This window comes from Ochotona princeps, chromosome 24 (assembly GCF_030435755.1).
Source record: "Ochotona princeps isolate mOchPri1 chromosome 24, mOchPri1.hap1, whole genome shotgun sequence".
Classification (NCBI taxonomy): domain Eukaryota; kingdom Metazoa; phylum Chordata; class Mammalia; order Lagomorpha; family Ochotonidae; genus Ochotona; species Ochotona princeps.
This window is the reverse complement of record NC_080855.1, coordinates 24,491,702-24,507,721: the sequence shown is the minus strand read 5'-3', so window position 1 is coordinate 24,507,721 and position 16,020 is coordinate 24,491,702. Positions and strand designations below refer to the sequence as shown.

The 16,020-nt window shown below is 60.6% G+C and overlaps 3 protein-coding genes and 1 long non-coding RNA gene across 5 annotated transcripts; 2 read left to right on the top strand and 2 right to left on the bottom strand.

The window, feature by feature from the left end:
* The first annotated feature begins 655 nt into the window (after nucleotides 1–655).
* On the top strand, nucleotides 656–7,789 carry PPP4C (protein phosphatase 4 catalytic subunit). The gene is made up of 9 exons (XM_058680373.1): nucleotides 656–818; nucleotides 980–1,148; nucleotides 4,394–4,445; nucleotides 4,861–4,911; nucleotides 5,399–5,500; nucleotides 5,987–6,160; nucleotides 6,244–6,370; nucleotides 7,077–7,266; nucleotides 7,348–7,789. The coding sequence occupies exons 2-9, from the start codon at nucleotides 1,051–1,053 to the stop codon at nucleotides 7,475–7,477; spliced, it is 924 nt and encodes a 307-aa protein (XP_058536356.1). The 5' UTR covers nucleotides 656–818; nucleotides 980–1,050; the 3' UTR covers nucleotides 7,478–7,789.
* Nucleotides 7,790–8,105: 316 nt separating this feature from the next.
* TBX6 (T-box transcription factor 6) lies at nucleotides 8,106–12,756 on the bottom strand. The gene is made up of 8 exons (XM_004586857.2): nucleotides 11,747–12,756; nucleotides 11,416–11,653; nucleotides 10,509–10,776; nucleotides 10,262–10,408; nucleotides 10,097–10,167; nucleotides 9,086–9,159; nucleotides 8,833–9,016; nucleotides 8,106–8,736 (listed from the first exon to the last, which is right to left on the bottom strand). Exons 1-8 carry the CDS (start codon nucleotides 12,099–12,101, stop codon nucleotides 8,523–8,525), a joined length of 1,551 nt encoding a protein of 516 aa, XP_004586914.2. The 5' UTR covers nucleotides 12,102–12,756; the 3' UTR covers nucleotides 8,106–8,522.
* LOC131483145 (uncharacterized) lies at nucleotides 9,027–10,047 on the top strand. Its single transcript, XR_009247554.1, has 3 exons — nucleotides 9,027–9,277; nucleotides 9,428–9,594; nucleotides 9,929–10,047. It is a non-coding gene; the product is annotated as an uncharacterized LOC131483145 (long non-coding RNA).
* A 146-nt stretch (nucleotides 12,757–12,902) lies between the features above and the next one.
* YPEL3 (yippee like 3) lies at nucleotides 12,903–15,752 on the bottom strand. 2 transcript variants are annotated; one of them, XM_004586856.3, is made up of 5 exons: nucleotides 15,597–15,752; nucleotides 14,769–14,951; nucleotides 14,619–14,662; nucleotides 14,316–14,424; nucleotides 12,903–13,386 (listed from the first exon to the last, which is right to left on the bottom strand). In XM_004586856.3, the coding sequence occupies exons 2-5, from the start codon at nucleotides 14,883–14,885 to the stop codon at nucleotides 13,297–13,299; spliced, it is 360 nt and encodes a 119-aa protein (XP_004586913.1). In that variant the 5' UTR covers nucleotides 14,886–14,951; nucleotides 15,597–15,752; the 3' UTR covers nucleotides 12,903–13,296. The 2 variants fall into 2 exon arrangements, with proteins under 2 accessions (XP_004586913.1, XP_058536357.1); XM_058680374.1 differs by lacking the exons at nucleotides 14,619–14,662; nucleotides 15,597–15,752 and having other exon boundaries at nucleotides 14,769–14,842.
* Between the last annotated feature and the right edge of the window lie 268 nt (nucleotides 15,753–16,020).

The window sequence follows — 16,020 nt, the reverse complement described above, 5'->3', positions numbered from 1 at the left end:
CCAGTTCGATATCTCCCTGTCCAGGACTGTGGGCCAGAGGGCGGGGGTGGGGAGCAGATTAAACAGGTGGTCTCAAAAATGTGCAATACAAAGTTATAAGGCCTGGGTTCTGCTTGGTTGCTCAGTTGGCAACCTCCCTGTGCCAGTAATCCCATAAAGACACCGGTTCTAGTCCCGGCTGCTCTACTTCCCATCCAGCTCCCTGCTTGTGGCCTGGGAAAGCAATCAAGGATGACCCAAAGCCCTGGGCCCCTGCACCTACGTGGGAGACCCTGAAGAAGCTTCTGGCTCCTGGCTGCGGATCAGCTTAGCTCGAGGTTGTGGCCATTTGGGTAAGTGAACCAGAGGATGGAAAATCTCTTTCCTTCTCTGTAATTCTGCCTTTCCATAAACAATAAATGAATCTTTAAGGAAGTAACACGGCCTAGCTTCCGTTTATTCCTGTTGCTGAAACGAAGTGAAGGACGTATCTCTATCAGCAACAGGTTGGGGCCCACCGTCACTTCCGCCAGCCGTACTCTTCGACTCTTTCCGGTACCTTCCGGTTCTTTCCGGTTCTTCGGCCTGAGAGGGGGGCGCCGCGGGGGTGAGGGAGTGTGTATGACGCCACATCCGGCGCGCGGCGGAACGCGCTTCCCTTTGCTTCCGCGGCGGGGCCGGAAGTCGAAGCGACGGTGGCGGCGGCCCACAGCGGAGGCAGGAGCCCCGGGAGCCCGAGAGCCGAAGCCCGAGTCGCCGCGGCGGTAATAGCCCGAGACCCCTCTCGGCCACCGTCCTTCTTGGCGCGGGACCGCGGGGTTCGACGGGAGTTGGCGAAAGTGAGGCGGGGGCGGTGGGACGCTGCGGGGAGCTGGGGGGACCTGTCGGGGTTGGCGGGGGGTCTTTCCCGCCCGCACAGCCGAGCCCCGCGTCCCTTCGTCCCCGCGTCCCCTCGGTGCGGACTCCCGGGCCAATGGGCTCGCCTCGGCCTTTCCCGCAGGAGACCCCTCCCTGTGCGGCGCGGAGGGGGCGGCGGCCCCGACGCTGACCCGCGCCGGGCGGCGGGGGGCCATGGCGGAGATCAGCGACCTGGACCGGCAGATCGAGCAACTGCGGCGCTGCGAGCTCATCAAAGAGAGTGAAGTCAAGGCCCTGTGCGCCAAGGCCAGGTGAGCCCTGCGGCGCCGGCCGCACCCCGAAGGGTTCCCGGGGAGTACGGTGGCTGGGAGACAGGTAGGGGATAGGGATGGCTAGGGGACAGGGGTTCCTTGGCAATGTCGGGGCGCTGGAGAGAAAGTTCTGGGAGAGGCTGAACTCTGACCCTGAGATGTCTGGAAAGACTGAAAAAGATAGCCACAGGGTGGCGACAGGGACTTTGGGATGGTTTGGAAATGTCTTATTTTTTAATCCCAGCCCCACCAAAAAGATGGGTGGTGGTGTCCCCATTTTCCGTGCCAGCGCTGTCAAGTCCAGAGTTAGCAGCTGGCTACTGAGAGGAGGAGTGTGAAACCCACTGTGCTGCCCCGTTTGGGGGCCTCGTGGGATCTCCCTGAGTGGTCCACCCCGGAGTGGTGGGCATTAAGCCTGAGCTGAGCACGTCTCCGCCTCAGGTGGGAGGCAGGAACCAGGGCTGCAGGGTGTGGGCTGTGCTGGGGTGCCCAGGTGGTTGAGGGTCTGGTTCCTTATTTGTGAAGTGGAGAGGAGGTGGTGGGGAGAGGCTCTGGGAGGGGAGCCAGCATGAGGTGCTCGGCCACCACTAGGCATTAGCATTGCTGTGGCTATGCTGGTTGTGATTGCTCGGACAGTGCATGACAGCTTCAGGTTGCTGGGAGGACATAACTGATGGTGCTATGGTGACGAGGACAGAGAGCAAGGACTGCTTCTGTGGGTGGTGGCAGTAGAAATGGACACCCTTGGGTTTGCGCATTGGATAGTAAACTAATACTCCACCTGCAAGTGTTGGGATCCTGCATGGGCGCCAGTTCTAGTCCGGGCTGCTCCACTTCCCATCTGGCTTCCTGCTGGTGTCCTGGGAAAGCCATAGAGGAGACCCGGAGGGAGACCCGGAGGAAGGCCCTTGCCCCTGGCTTTGGATTGACTTGGCTCTGCAGTTGAAGCCATTTGGGGAATGAATTAACAGATGGAGGATCTCTCTCTGTGTCTCCTCTCTGTAAAATCTGCCTTTCAGATAAATCCTGGGGAAAAAAAGTGATTGCAAGCCCTGAGATGTTTTGGCAGCAATAAGAACCAGTTTGCTGCCTGCTGCGGGTACTGCTGCCAGGATTCCACCAGGGGTAGCATGATGGGAGGTGCCAGTCCAGTCAGTCTGTGCATTTAACCATAGGGCAACAGTAGGCTCCTGGCGTGCCTGCCTTGGGACTGGGTGCAGGCGCACACACATAGAAGCCCCTCAGTCCTCCCCACCAGCAGCTCTGTGAGGCAGGGAAACCGGGACTCTTGGCGAGCCCAATGACTTGACTGAGATGCCACTCTACCAACAAGAGGGCTCTGAGCAGGTGGCCGCTCGGCCATCCCTGGGCCCTGGCCCTTGTGTCCACTGATGCGGCCCACAGGGTTGATGTGGGTTTGCTAACCAGCTCCTTTCAGATGCTTATCTTTGGAGCTTCGGGGCTTTTAGGTTGGTTGGTTTTGTTCTTAATTATTATTTTTATTTAAAATGCAGAGTTACGCAGAGAGGAAGAAACCGAGAGGTCTTTTACCCACTGATTCACTTCCCAAATGGCTGCAATGGCCATGGCTGAGCTGATCCAAAGCCAGGAACCAGGAGCTGCTTCTGGGTCTCCCACATGGGTGCAGGGCCCCAAGGACTTGGGCTGTCCTCTGCTGCTTTCCAAGGCCACAAACAGGGAGCTGGATTGGAAGTAGAGCAGCTAGGTCTAGAACCAGTGTTCATATGGGATGGGGGTGCTTGCAAGTGGAGGATTAGCTTGTTGTGCCATGACAGCAGCTCTTAAGTAAACATCCTAAAAATAATTATATATTTTTTTGAGAGACAGTGTTAACGCAGGGAGGGAGAGACTGAGAACTCTTCCATCCACTAGTTGACTCCCCAGATGGCCACAGCAGCCACTGTTGGGCCAAGTTAAAGCCAGGATCTTCTGGGTCTCCTGCATGTGTATAGGACCCCAACAACTTAGGCCTTCTTCCACTGCCTTCCCAGGCACATTAACGGGGAGCTCAATAGGCAGTGAAGTAGCCAGTACTGGAACTGGCACCCATATGGGATGCCAGTGTTACAGGCAGTGGCTTTATCCACTACACCCCAGTGCTGGCCCCTCTCTGAAGGGTTTTGAAACCATTATAAGGCTCAGGGGAGGTAGTGCTTGATCGGGGACAGGGCCTGGCCCAGTGGTGGGTCTCCTGAAGGTGGTGTTGACTGGAACTGAAGGAGAGTGCGGGTCACGATGGGGCAGCTGACAGTAGGGGCCCTGTCTTTGAGCTGCCTGGGATTGACTCTATGGAATGGCTGGCATTAGTTCTTCAGGAATTGAATTTTTTGAGTTCTCGCTCAGGCGCTTCCCAGCTTTGTGACCTTGATCCTGCCACTATACTCTAAGCTTCAGGCTTCTTGTGTCAGAGGAGGATGAGAGAACCTCTGTGCCCTGTGGGTTGGGAAGAATATTCCCATGGGGCCATGTAGGTGCAGGAGCCCAGTGCTGGGTAGCCAGACTCTGGGCAAGGCCTCTGCCCTTCTTCCAAAGCATCTGCCCTGGCTGCCTGAGACATTTGCAGCTCTTCCTGTTGCCTGAGCGGGCTCTCTCGGGAGGGACAGGCAGAGCAGGACTTGGATGAGGGCCTAGGCCCAAGGCGGCAGACCCTGGAGCCATGCTGCCTTGCTTCTGATCCCTCCATGCTCCAGGCGTCCTCTTGTGTAGAGCCCGCACAGGGCCTGCCCTGGAGGGCTTTGGGAAAGCAGCCTGGCCTCAGCCGGTGCCCTGTGAGATACTAGGGGGCTGGCAGGGTCTAACCCTGTATGTCCCAGCTCCAAGGTGACCTTCTTTTGTGGTCACACAGTGGCATAGTGACCACAGGGGAGGGCCAAGTCCTCCCTGTCACTGTGTACTAGAAGTTTTGCGACTGAGGTTACCTCAGGGAGTCAGCAGAGTTGGCGAAAGGCCTGTGACTGTCACAGAGGAACACCAAGGCTTAGCCAGGAAAGGTCCTGGGTTTCTGTTACGGAAGGAGGAAGGGGCCCCTTCTGCAGGGTGAGTGCCAGGGTGCCAAGCAGTTCGTACTGGAAGGGTTCGTGGGATTCAGGGTGAAAGAGCCAGGCTGGCCTCTGTCCCATAGGCAGCAAGGTGCTACGGCGAAGGGCCGGGGCAGCCTCCTCCGGGGAAACTGCAGCCTGGCCTGCCCTGGCCTGGCTGTGGTGACCTTGGTCTTCTGTCTCCAGAGAGATCTTGGTGGAGGAGAGCAACGTGCAGAGGGTGGACTCGCCAGTCACGGTGAGTCCCCGCTGTGCCCCCGACCCGCGTCTGCAGCCTCCTGCACCTGCATCCGCAAGCCTGGGTTTCCGCGCTGTACCCCCACCTAAGGCATGGGTGGTGTGGGGGAGGGGGCACCCTTGGCCAGGGCACACTCCTGCCTAGTGAGTGACTCTGTTTTTGTGTTTTGATGGGCAGAGGGCAGGCCCTCTGCAGGAGCTGCAAGTCTAGCTGCAAAGACTTAAGCCCTGGCTCATGCCCCAGAGCAGTTGGCAGTCCGTGGAGGGAGCCGCTGACAGCCCAAGCTGGCTTAGGGCAGGAGACCCTTGCCTCTGAGATGGGGCAGAGCTGTAAAAGTGAGAGTTGCAGAAGAGAGCCACTGGGGACCCTGGCTTTCCCCTGAGAGCGCGTGTCACCCTGCCTTCCTGCTTCCCAGGTGTGTGGTGACATCCATGGCCAGTTTTATGACCTCAAGGAGCTGTTCAGAGTGAGTGTGGGGGGACCTCCAGGGAGTGGGGCTCTTGGGGGAGGTTGGCTGGAAGACCCCTATAACGGAGAGCTAAAGTTACTCATGTGCGTGGGATGCATGCAAGAGGCTTCTAGTTATATTAGGTAGATGGGCTACTCCCCAAATGCTGGTTCACTCCCCAAATGGATGTAGTGGCTGGGGCTGAGTTGATCTGATCCAAAGCCTGAAGTTTCTTCAGGGTCTCCCATGCGGGCGCAGGGGCCCAAGGACTTGGGTCACCCTCCACTGCCTTCCCAGGCACATTAGGGAGCTGGATGGGAAGTAGAGCAGCTAGGACTCTAATCCAATGCCCATAGAGAATGGAGGCGGAAGCTTTACATGCTGCGTCATGGTGTTGGACCTTTTCTGAAAGGAAGACCTCGCTAGGATGGGAACATGGATCAGTGAAGTGGGGGCCAGAGTAGGGGTGGCGACTTGGGACCCAGCAGGACCTCATCCCTCTCAGGTCGGTGGTGATGTCCCTGAGACCAACTACCTCTTCATGGGGGACTTTGTGGACCGTGGCTTCTACAGCGTCGAGACGTTCCTCCTGTTGCTGGCCCTGAAGGTGGGAGCCCCTGGCTCTGGCCCAGCATCCCCATCTTCCCACCCCACCTCCCCCACCTCCCTCCACAAGGCAGTTGCACTGCCAGTGATGGAGTGACTGCTTGGCGTGGCCAGCTGGGGTTGCCTTGATGGAGGGACGTCTGACCAGGGCTCTGAAGCTGTGGCCAGCAGGGAGGGGAGAGTGGCTCCTGTGCTCAGCAGGTGGCAGCGTGGTGCACCAGAGGTTGTGGTCTCCCTCAGCAGTTGTGGGGGCGGAGAGGGCAGAGGGCACTGCTGAGGATGCGCTCTGTGTGGGATGATGAAGGGGCAGTTGACGTCATGGTCTCCAGTGGAGGGACTGGGAGCCTTGGGCAGATGATGGCAGGAAAGGATCAGAGGCTGGGCCAGGGCAGTGATGAGGAGGCTGCAGTGACACTGGCTGACGTGGAGAGGGTGGATGGAGGTGGAGGGGCATCTAGATCCCAGTGTGGGCTTGCTGGCTGCCCAGGTTCGCTATCCCGACCGCATCACTCTGATCCGTGGCAACCATGAGAGCCGCCAGATCACTCAGGTCTACGGCTTCTATGATGAGTGCCTGCGCAAGTACGGCTCGGTGACTGTGTGGCGCTACTGCACCGAGATCTTCGACTACCTCAGCCTGTCGGCCATCATCGACGGCAAGGTGAGCCAGCCACAGCCTCTGCGTGCCTGCAAGTGCTGGGGAGCTCTGGCGGGAGCCTCCCTGTCCCCTACTCTCTCCCACAGATCTTCTGCGTGCACGGGGGACTCTCGCCCTCTATCCAGACGCTGGACCAGATCAGGACGATTGACCGGAAACAGGAGGTGCCACATGATGGCCCCATGTGTGACCTGCTGTGGTCCGATCCAGAAGGTGAGGTGGGCGCCCAGGGCCGGGCCAGCTTGCTGTGCTCTCAGGCTGCTTTCAAAGTGGCCTTGAAGGAACAGTGAGACCAGGGCAGGAGTAGGGCCCGTTTGGTCTTGGCTGGTTGCCTGTCGTCCTTGGCTCAGTTTTGGCAGTTGAGCGGGGGAGGCATGGCTGGCACAGTGTGGGGCCATGGGGTGCAAGCTAGAATTTGTGGATTGAGGCTGGGAGGGCTGGCCAGGATGAGGTCACCACCCCTGCTGTCCTGACAATAGCTTTTGAGGGCTCTCACCTGATGGGGTTCTCTATTAGTGTGGCTTGGGGCTGCTCCTGTCACGCACATTCTGTCACTGTCACATGTGTGGCCTGTCCAGTACAATGTAGATGATGTGTCACCCGTTTTGTCGGGCTGGTCTTTGCTCACTACTGTTTCCAGTGTGGTGGCCATGAGTGCCTGCTTGCACTCGCATGCCCTGCTGGAACAGCCACTGACTGGTGTGGTCACTGGAGTGGAAGGTGGTCCCAGCCGCCGTCTCTGCCTTCTCTTGGGGAGCTCAACTGTTGTCCCTGCCCCAAGAATCCTCCGATCATAGGCAGCTCCCATGCACATGCCCTTTCAAGCTGTGGGTGACTGGGGGAGAGGAACAAGCTGTCCACCCCTGAGAGAAGGCATTCAGGAAGCCTAAAAGCTGCCCTCTCCCCATCCCTGCCTCAGACACCACAGGCTGGGGCGTGAGTCCCCGCGGGGCCGGCTACCTGTTTGGCAGTGACGTGGTAGCTCAGTTCAATGCGGCCAATGACATTGACATGATCTGCCGTGCTCACCAACTGGTGATGGAAGGTTACAAGTGGCACTTCAACGAGACAGTGCTCACCGTGTGGTCAGCGCCCAACTACTGCTACCGGTGAGCAGGTTGGGCCGGGATTTGGGTGTGGGGTGGGCATCCCAGCTGCTTTGTCCCTAACCCTGTGGGCCCCTGTCCTAGCTGTGGGAACGTGGCGGCAATCTTGGAGCTGGACGAACATCTGCAGAAAGATTTCATTATCTTTGAGGCTGCGCCCCAGGAGACCCGGGGCATCCCCTCCAAGAAGCCTGTGGCTGACTACTTCCTGTGAGCCCCGGCCCCACCCCTTCACCCCCTGGCCCTCGGACCACTGTGACTCTGCCCTCTGCCCCATCTGGAGGCTGGGCATGGTGGGGGGCTGCCCCACTCTGCTCTCCCCCCCGAGAGGGTACCCCACGAGGGTGAGGACTTAGCAGAGAGGTTGAGGCCTAGCATCACGTGCCTCCTCTCCTCTCTCCCCACTTGAACCATGAAGTTTCCAGTCATTTTTGTTTTCTTTTTTCCTTTTTTTTTTCTGTTGGTTTTTAGATAAAAGTTTTGAGGAAAAAAAAAAGAAAAAAATTCTAATAAAAGAGGAAAAATAGTCTTTGGTGTCCGACTCGATGGGGGCTGAGCAGGGATGCTGGGAGTTGAGTGGCTGCGGCAGGTCACTTAGAGCCTCCAGGCGCCTGTCCAGAAATTTCCTCACTGTCTTTTCACTACGGTTCTGAGGATTCCGATCCTCTGATTTTGCGGAATAGGAAACCGGTCCCAAGCAGGTTGCTGGATGTGTAGGAGGCCCAGCAGCTGGAATGGGGCTGTGTCCCAGCCCGGCCTCCCTACTACCAACCAAGGTTCCCGCAGCCAGCCCCCTGGCCAAATGCCGCAGCCCATCAAGAACTGAATACTAATGGCTTTTGAGTTTTATTAACAAAAATAACTCTGGTCCTGAGAACAGCCTAGTGTGGCTTGCACCCGTGGCGGCCATGGGGGTGGAGGGGAGGTAGCACTTGCCAAGGTGCCTGCCGGCCCTGCCTGGGGGGGAGGGCGAATGCCCCATTTGGCCAGGCACAGCCTGCCTCCATTCACACTGAGGTGAGAGCCGGGAAGGGGAAGCTGGTCCCAGCTGGACTCCAGCAGCCTGGCTTGAGCTTTGAAGCCGCTGGTGGGTGGGAGTGAAATCAAAGTGTGAAGTGGGGGGGGGGGGCAGGGGCTAGACCCAAGGCAGCCATTTGGTGTGGGGGTGGGGCCAGCAGGAGGTGGCTAAAGTGCTGGGGGAAGGGGGCTAGATGTTTGTGGTGGGAGATGGGGGCAGGCAGAGGGACCCAAGTAGTGGTTTAGTACATGGGCTTGGAGCCCACGTCCAGGTAGCTCCCAGGCCCAGGGTATGGCAGAGGAAAGGGGCCCCCTTGGAGGAAGTGTGGGGCAAAGGATGGTGCAGGTGGAGCTGTGGGGTACCCTGAGGCCCCTGGGCCAGGCTGCAGCTCCAGAAATGCAGCTGGGTAGGGGGCTTGGCGCCCGGAGTCTGGAGCCTCGGGGAAGCTGGCGCTCCTGCAGTGGGGAGAGAAGGGGTCACAACACAAGAGGCTCCTCATGAAGCCCCCTCTGGCCTGGAGCAGCCCAGCTAGGTGCCCTCATGGCACTCACCTGGTTGGGAGGTGCCCGGAAGCCCCATGGAAGGCCGCAGGGTGCAGGAAGTAGGCCTCTGCACTGGGGCCACTGCAGGGGGCAGGTGGGGCAGGGGGAGCTTCCTGGGGCGCTGGGGTCTGCTCCAGATCTGAGTCTCGGATATCCCCCCCCAGAGTGGAGTCACAGGGACCCCCTGGTGCATCTAAGGAGACAGGGACACGTCAGGCCATGGAAAGGGAGGGGCCCAGACCAGCACTGGCACACCACTCACCTCCGCTCCCATAGGTTTCCGTGGTTACTGACTCTGAGCCCCGAAGTTTCCTCTTCACACGGGCGTCTCGCTCCCTGGGGATGGGCAGTGGTGATGATGATGATGGTGATGATGGTGATGATGGTGATGATGGCAATAACAGTACTTACCAGGTGCCAAGCCTTGCGCCCTGCCAGGGTCCCACCCTATCGGGTAGGTGCTGCTACTACACCCACTTTACAGGTGAAGGCTCAACCGTTCTGTGGTGGGGACACAGCTGAGCTGAGAGTCTGCCCCTCTCCTATACTTCCCACACTTCGCTATGGCACTGGGAATCCATGGAGACATCCTCCATGCCGCCAGGGCAGCATGTGATCCAAGTCCAGCTTGTCTCCCTCTGCCCATGTCTACTATCATCACCTGGCAGCATCTCTCTGGAATCTTCACCTGCTTCACTTACCCATCTTCCGGAAGTCCTCCCTGACTCCCATCAGCCATCAGTTACCCTTTCCCATCGAGGGACCTTTCAGGTAATGTCTGTCTCTCGGATGGCCAGGAAGCTTCCCCAGCTTTTGGGGGCCGTCCTCAGAGCAGGGCCCTCCCTCACCTTTCCCGTCCAGCAACCTGGGTGCCTATCACCTCCTGGCTTTGCTCCTCGCTTGGTCCACTCTGGCTGCGCCACAGGGGCAGGCCTACCCCAGGGCCCTTACACATGCAGTGCCTGCTCCCTAGGTAACCTACACAGCTCCTTTCCACCTCTCGGATGTCCCCTTCGCTATCACCTGCTCCCCCACACCCTGCTTCATTCCTTTGTCCTATTGTGCTCTCTATTGCTCCAGCTTATTTACTCTGTGTGTCTGGCAGGGGCTGTGGTTTGATTTCTTTCCTGGAACCAGGCCTGCTGCACAGCTGCTGCCGAGTAAGGACTTGTTGGTTCAGGAAGGGAATCAACTACTGCCATGTGGCTGACTCAGCAGGGCCCGCCTCAGGCGAGCGATTACAGAAGTGCTGGGTGAGTGAACCAGTGCCCACCTCTTACAGTTTCTGCCGTTCTCCCGGAAACCTTTGGCGAAGGGATTGGCTGCAATCTTCAGCTGTGTGATCTGGGGCAGAGGGAGAGTGCACACACGTGTACGGTCAGAACTTCTGTGTGGCACTTCGCCCCTCCCCAATCCCCCACCCGGCATGGTGACTCACCCGTGGGTTCTGGTAGGCTGTCACGGAGATAAACATTGTCTCGGGGAAGCGGAAGGAGGCCACGCCCCCCCAGTGTTGGCTGCAGAGCTGGGCAGCCCGCACCAGGTGTATGCGCGGCTGGTATTTGTGCATAGAGTGAAGGATAAGCTGGAGGGGCCAAGAAGTGGGAGTGACACCCTGATCCCCTGGCCCCAAGCCCTGGACTCCCATCCAGCACCGATCCCCAGCCCCTATCCCTGGGACTCACGTGGCCGTGGGGGTCCAGTGTGCTGTTGGTGAGCTTGACACGGTGGAAGGACACAGGCTGGCGCATCCAGTGGGCTCCGGTGGCTGGAGAGTCCGGGTGGATGTAGACACGGTCAGGCAGGCGGGGCTCTGCCTTGCCACTGGGCTCCCAGCGCCGGCCCTGCCAGCGGTAGCGAGCCCCATCCACTGGTACCACATCCAAAAGGAACAGGTAGCGGGCCTCGGGGTCCAGGCCGGACACAGACACTCGGCAGGCAGGGAACATGCGCCTGGAGAGGAGAGGTGCCTGGAGCTGCCTGCTGGACAGGGCTGGGCACAGCACTGAGGAGGGGTCCCTGGTTCTCCCAGAGAAGTGTTAAGGAAGCTAGAACTGGGATTTGGCAGGGTAAGGGTCGTCCTGGCCCACTGGGCAGGGGATGTGATGAGGGTCACGCAGCCGGTTAGGAAGGCAGCCCTGACTCCTGGCTCTGAGCCCCTGTCATTGCAGTGGCCAAACAGTGGTGATGGCTTTCTCCCTACACCCTCGCCGGAGCCTCCTGCCCTGGGCTCAGCAGCTGTCAGGCAAATGTGGCCTCACCACCAGTGGGCCAGTGGCCCGAGCTCTCCATGGACCACACACCCTGCTCCTGGGCTGGCCTTCTGGCTCCTAGCCAGATTTCCCTGATGCTGCTTGGTGACTGACAGTTGACCCCAGACACAGCCTAAACACTTAACACACTAACCTGTATCTCAGCCACAATGGCCCAGACTGACCCATGACCCCTGCCGTGGACTGGTCCACAGACTCCACAGGCTGACCTCTGACCCTGGCCGCAGGATAACTACCCCTGCTCCCAGGATTTTGGCAAAGCTGGAGCCCCAAAGAGCTTGCCTCCCCTCACCCCACCTCCCCGCGGGACAGCCCTCACCTGCCGGCCTTGGTAATGATCATCTCTGTCCCCACAGAGCTGAACTGCTTCCACAGCTCCTGGTTCTCCAGGCTCAGGCTGACCCCGGGGAGCAGCGAGGGGGCAGCCTCTGGTGCTGCTGAGGCTGGCTCGCTGCCCAGGGCCGGGGGCAGTAGGGGCAGGGCTGGGGGTGCTGCCAGCGACCGAGGGGCAGCTTCAATCCCAGAGAGGAAGCAGTCCAGTTTTGGGGTTTCCAGATCTGTGAGGAGTGGGAAGAGAATGAGGAGCCAGCGAGGGCCTTGCCTTTCTCACCCGGCCCCACCCCCATGTGCCTCCTGGTCCCAGTGCCCACCTGGGTAGCGGTAACCCTCGGCCAGGCCAGGCGCGAAGCTGGAGTCAGCCCCGGGCTGGGGGGGGCCCAGGCGGTAGCCAGTCCCCAGCGAAGGGTACAGCTCTCGGGGATGGTACATGTTGTCTTCAGGTCCCACAATGCCTGGAGTTGCCCGGTGCTGAGAGATGTCCCCTTTATAGCTCACAGCTCGGCCCCTTCCAGGCCCAGGGTCACAGCCCCTCCCCTCTCTGGGGCCCTGGTGCTGGGCCGCAGTGGAGACCCCTGGGGCCTCGAAGGGGGTCCAAGAGGGGGCCGGATACCTGGGGACCCTCCCCTCCTGGGCGGTTTCATTAGCCCCGACCCCCTGCCCCCTCATTACATAATTAACTCCTCGGCCTGATTGATCCCCGGGGCTTGGAAGGGGACGCAGTTTGGCGCTTCCGGCCAGCTGGTCCCCGTTCCCACGGGGGGAGCCCCGGCTAGGGATAAGCCATGGGGGGAAGGGCGGGGCCTGGGCCCTGACAAGCAGGCTTTCTGGCAGGTGACCCTCCCCCGCCTGCTACACTTGAAGGTCCAGGCTCGGGGAGAAGCCGCAGGGGCTGAAGTGTAGCAAGAAGGACGAGCCCTGTGAGCGGATCACGCGGCACACGGGGGACTTCGAGGAATCCACAGCCGATGCCCGGTCCCGGGAGTGCTCCCTGGTTTTCCATTTCCTGGTTATCCACACTTCGCGAAATCCTCCAAAGTCTTGAGAGGCTGGCAGCTCCACAATGTCTGAGGAGGTCCGGCACTGAATAGGGTTCTGCACAAGAAGTCCCGCGCCGGGGAAACTCTCGAACTACACTTCCCAGCATGCTGCGAGCTGGGATCCCCGACGAAACACGTGAGACCGACCGCCCTGAGGGCCATTGGGAGTTGTAGTTGGAAAGAGGTGGTGGCGACCCTGCCGGCACAGTTGTATTTTATAAGGAGCTGCCCCTAGGTGGCGACCGAGCATCAAAACCAAGAAGATGCAGTTCTGCAGAGGTCAAGGCCCTGGGTAGCCAGCGTGGGCTCGAGAGCTCATCACCCCTTCAACCCCCACTTCGGCAGTGCGACCCAGCCTGGGCTGCTGTGAGCTCCGGAAGAAACAGACCCAGAATCCCCAACCCCTTTCTGGATGCCACGTGAGCCCGGGTCTGTGTGCACTCCATGGCTTTATTATATACAAACGCTACAGAACAAGGGGGACAGACACGCGTGGGATCCGAGGGCCTGGGTAGGGGAAGGAAGAGGAGGAGTTCACAGGGCAGACGGCGCCCCGGGGCTGAGAACGCAGCACACAGGCCGTGTCTATCGGGCAGACGGGACCGGGAGGGGGTCAACATGAGATCCAAGCCAGCCAGATCGCAGGGAGGGTTGGGGGTGTCGTCCGTCCCCCTTCCGGTCTCCCCCCCCAAGGTCACAGTGCATGCAATAAAATATATGTACAGGAGCCCCCAGAGTCCGGGGCTCCGCGCCGGCGGAGGGGGGCCCGCGGCGCCCCTAGCGGCCACCCCGGGTGGAGCCGCATGCGGCAGGAGGCGCAGCGGTCAGTCCCAGCCGTTGTCTTTGATCATGTGGTTGAGTTCAATGATGTACTTCCCCTCTTTGTACTTCTGGCTGCTCTCAAAGGCCTGTTCCTGAAAGGGGGTTGGGGGCTGTCATCCCTGGAGCTGAGGGAGGTGGTTTGCAAGCTCAGGCTTGGCACACTGGTGGCCAGCGTGGGGCTTTGTTCAGATCACAAATGCTTACAGTCAAGGCCTCGGTCTCCCCCCCAGCCCCCCTGCAGATGTGCCGTCTCTGTTAACAAACCCACAGCATCTTTTTGGCCTTGCACGCCCTTGGATGGAGGCACGTCTTAAAACTGTACAGAGATCCAGAGGCCAGACCACCTGGGGTGAGGGCTGGCTGTCCACCTCAGCAATCCTGCCCCTTGCTGGCTGTCGGCTCCATCTTTTATCTGATCCCTGTAACAAGCTCGAGTGCCAGGTGGCGGCTCTGCCCTCAAGCGCTGCCAGATAAGGCAGTGAAATCAGATCCTGGACGGCACCAGTGGCCAGGAGTGCTGCAGGCAGTGGCACACGGGCACAAGTGTGCATGGCTCTGGCGTCTGTGGTTAACGTCTCTGATCCCCTAATGACAAGGTCCTAGCTAGGGGCTGAGTACTTGGAGTGATAAATAAATAAAAAACCAGCTTGGTTTCTGGCCCTTATTTGGTGACTGACCAGCTGTGTGGGCTTGGGCAAGTGACTCAACTTCTCTGGGCCTCCCCGTCAGCTAGAGAGAGCAGCAATTCTATCCATAGGACAGTTGTCATGATTGGGTACAACAGGATGTGCACAGCCCTATTTGCAAGTGGCAACTTTGCTGGTTTCCTCATCTCTGTACTAGGGCTGCTGGTGACTGCTCAGGGTGGCTGGACACAGTCCCTCCAGGATGCCAGAGGGAATGTGGTTGGTTGGAGGGGCTGGGCTGGGCTGAGCAGAGGGTCCTGAGCAGGCAGCAGGTGCTGCGGGGTCAGGCCCAAGGCTGGGGAGAGGAGGGGGGCAGGGGGAAACTAGCCACTCACATATTTCCAGCCCAGCGTGGTCTTGCAGTTTTCACAGTGGATGTCAGCGACAGCATGGAGGCCCGTGAGCAGCACCCGTTCCTCGGCTGGCCCGCAGCCCACGTTCACCCTGTTGGGGACACAGGACAAATCCCAGGGAGGCAGGGATTCCTCAGCATCGCAGACCCACCCGGCCCATCTTTTATCTGATCCCTGCCCCTCGAACCTGTGCAAGGGGGAACTCAGGGGTCTGGGCATGATGCCAGGAGTCACAGGTCAGCAGACAGGTCAGGGAAGGAGGGGAGGGGGACCCTTAATACTCACACAGAGTTGAAGAGGTAGGCCCGCCCCTGACTGCCCTGGAAGGACTGACGGAAGAGGAGGGGGTCAGGCTCTGGTTGGGGGGTGCCGCGGGGCAGTCCCTCCTCCGGCCTCCCGGCCCAGCTGGTGGCGGCTGCAGCCTGGTGCTGTTACCTTGGAGATGAGGTCGTCGTGGTTGGCCAGGTGAGCACGGCAGTGGGCACAGCTATACCTCCGGTGACAATCATCCAAGTAGGCCTGAAACGTCTTGGGCTTTGAAATCCGCACCATGGCGGGGGCCAGGGGCAGTGGCCCCACGCGGGGAGCGGCCCACGGGGAGCAGAGAGATCCCAGTGCCTGCCAGGGAGGGAGCAGGTGGACTGTCAGGTGCTGGGCACGCCCAGAGCCAGCGGTGGCAGTAGGAACTGTGGGGTCACACTTGGCTGTTCTCTTTCCCTGGGAGCCTGCAGCCTCTCTGGGGACCAGACTCAGCTGGGTTTTGACTCACTGAGAAGGCCTCGGGTTGCATCAACAGGGAAACTGAGGCGAGGAAGCGCCCCAGGTGAGTCACTGCCCTCCGCGGCTTGGGGGGCCCCACCCCTGCTGAGCTGGCAGCTGAAATCGGGGGAGGGGGCCTGGGGCTTGTGGGCTGTGAGGAGGGGCGGGGGCAGGGATGGGCCGGGGATCCCCTTAGGACCACCGGCCCGGGTTTCAGAGGAGGTAGCACAAGTTCACCTGGGGAGCAAGCTGCACCTGGAGGCCTCCCCGAAGGTGGGGAGCCACTTAGGAGGGTTGAAGGGGGGCGCGAGGAGGGTACCGTCCACACCGAGGGGGAAATCTTACCTGCATCGCGCAGCCTTACCTGAGCCCCCGGGGCTCACCTGGGGCTGGGGGGGTTGAGGGTGGGGGCAGGGGAAGACGGGCGCCCCGGGGAGAAGGGTCGGGAGGGGGTTGATGGTGGCGGCGCGGGGTGACGCGCAACCCTGCCGGCGCGGGCCTCACCTCGCCTGGGTGCGCGGGGGACCCCGGTGCGCCGGGCTGGCCTGGCTGGCAGGAGGGGGCGCTCGGGGTGGGCACCGTGCCCCCCGGGCCGGGTTCGCAGCCGCCGCCGACTTGTTTACACCGAGCCCAGCTGCGGCCGCCGCTGCGGCGGGCGGGGGAGGGGGCGGCCGCGCGGGCCGGCGGCGGCCGGGGCCAATGGGCGCGCGGCATGCAAACGAGGGGGCGCGTCCTCCGGCGGCCAGCGCCGGCCGCCAGCCCTGCCCCCCGCTCCCGCGGCTCCCTGGATCCCGGCTCCGACCCGGAAATGCGGCTCCCCGGCCACCCGGCCCTCGCAGGGGACCCGGGGTCGAGGCTCCTGCCCCCGGTGTGCAGCTGGAAGTTGGTGCCGGCACGCACGGTTCCCCGAGAAGTGATCTGCGTGCAA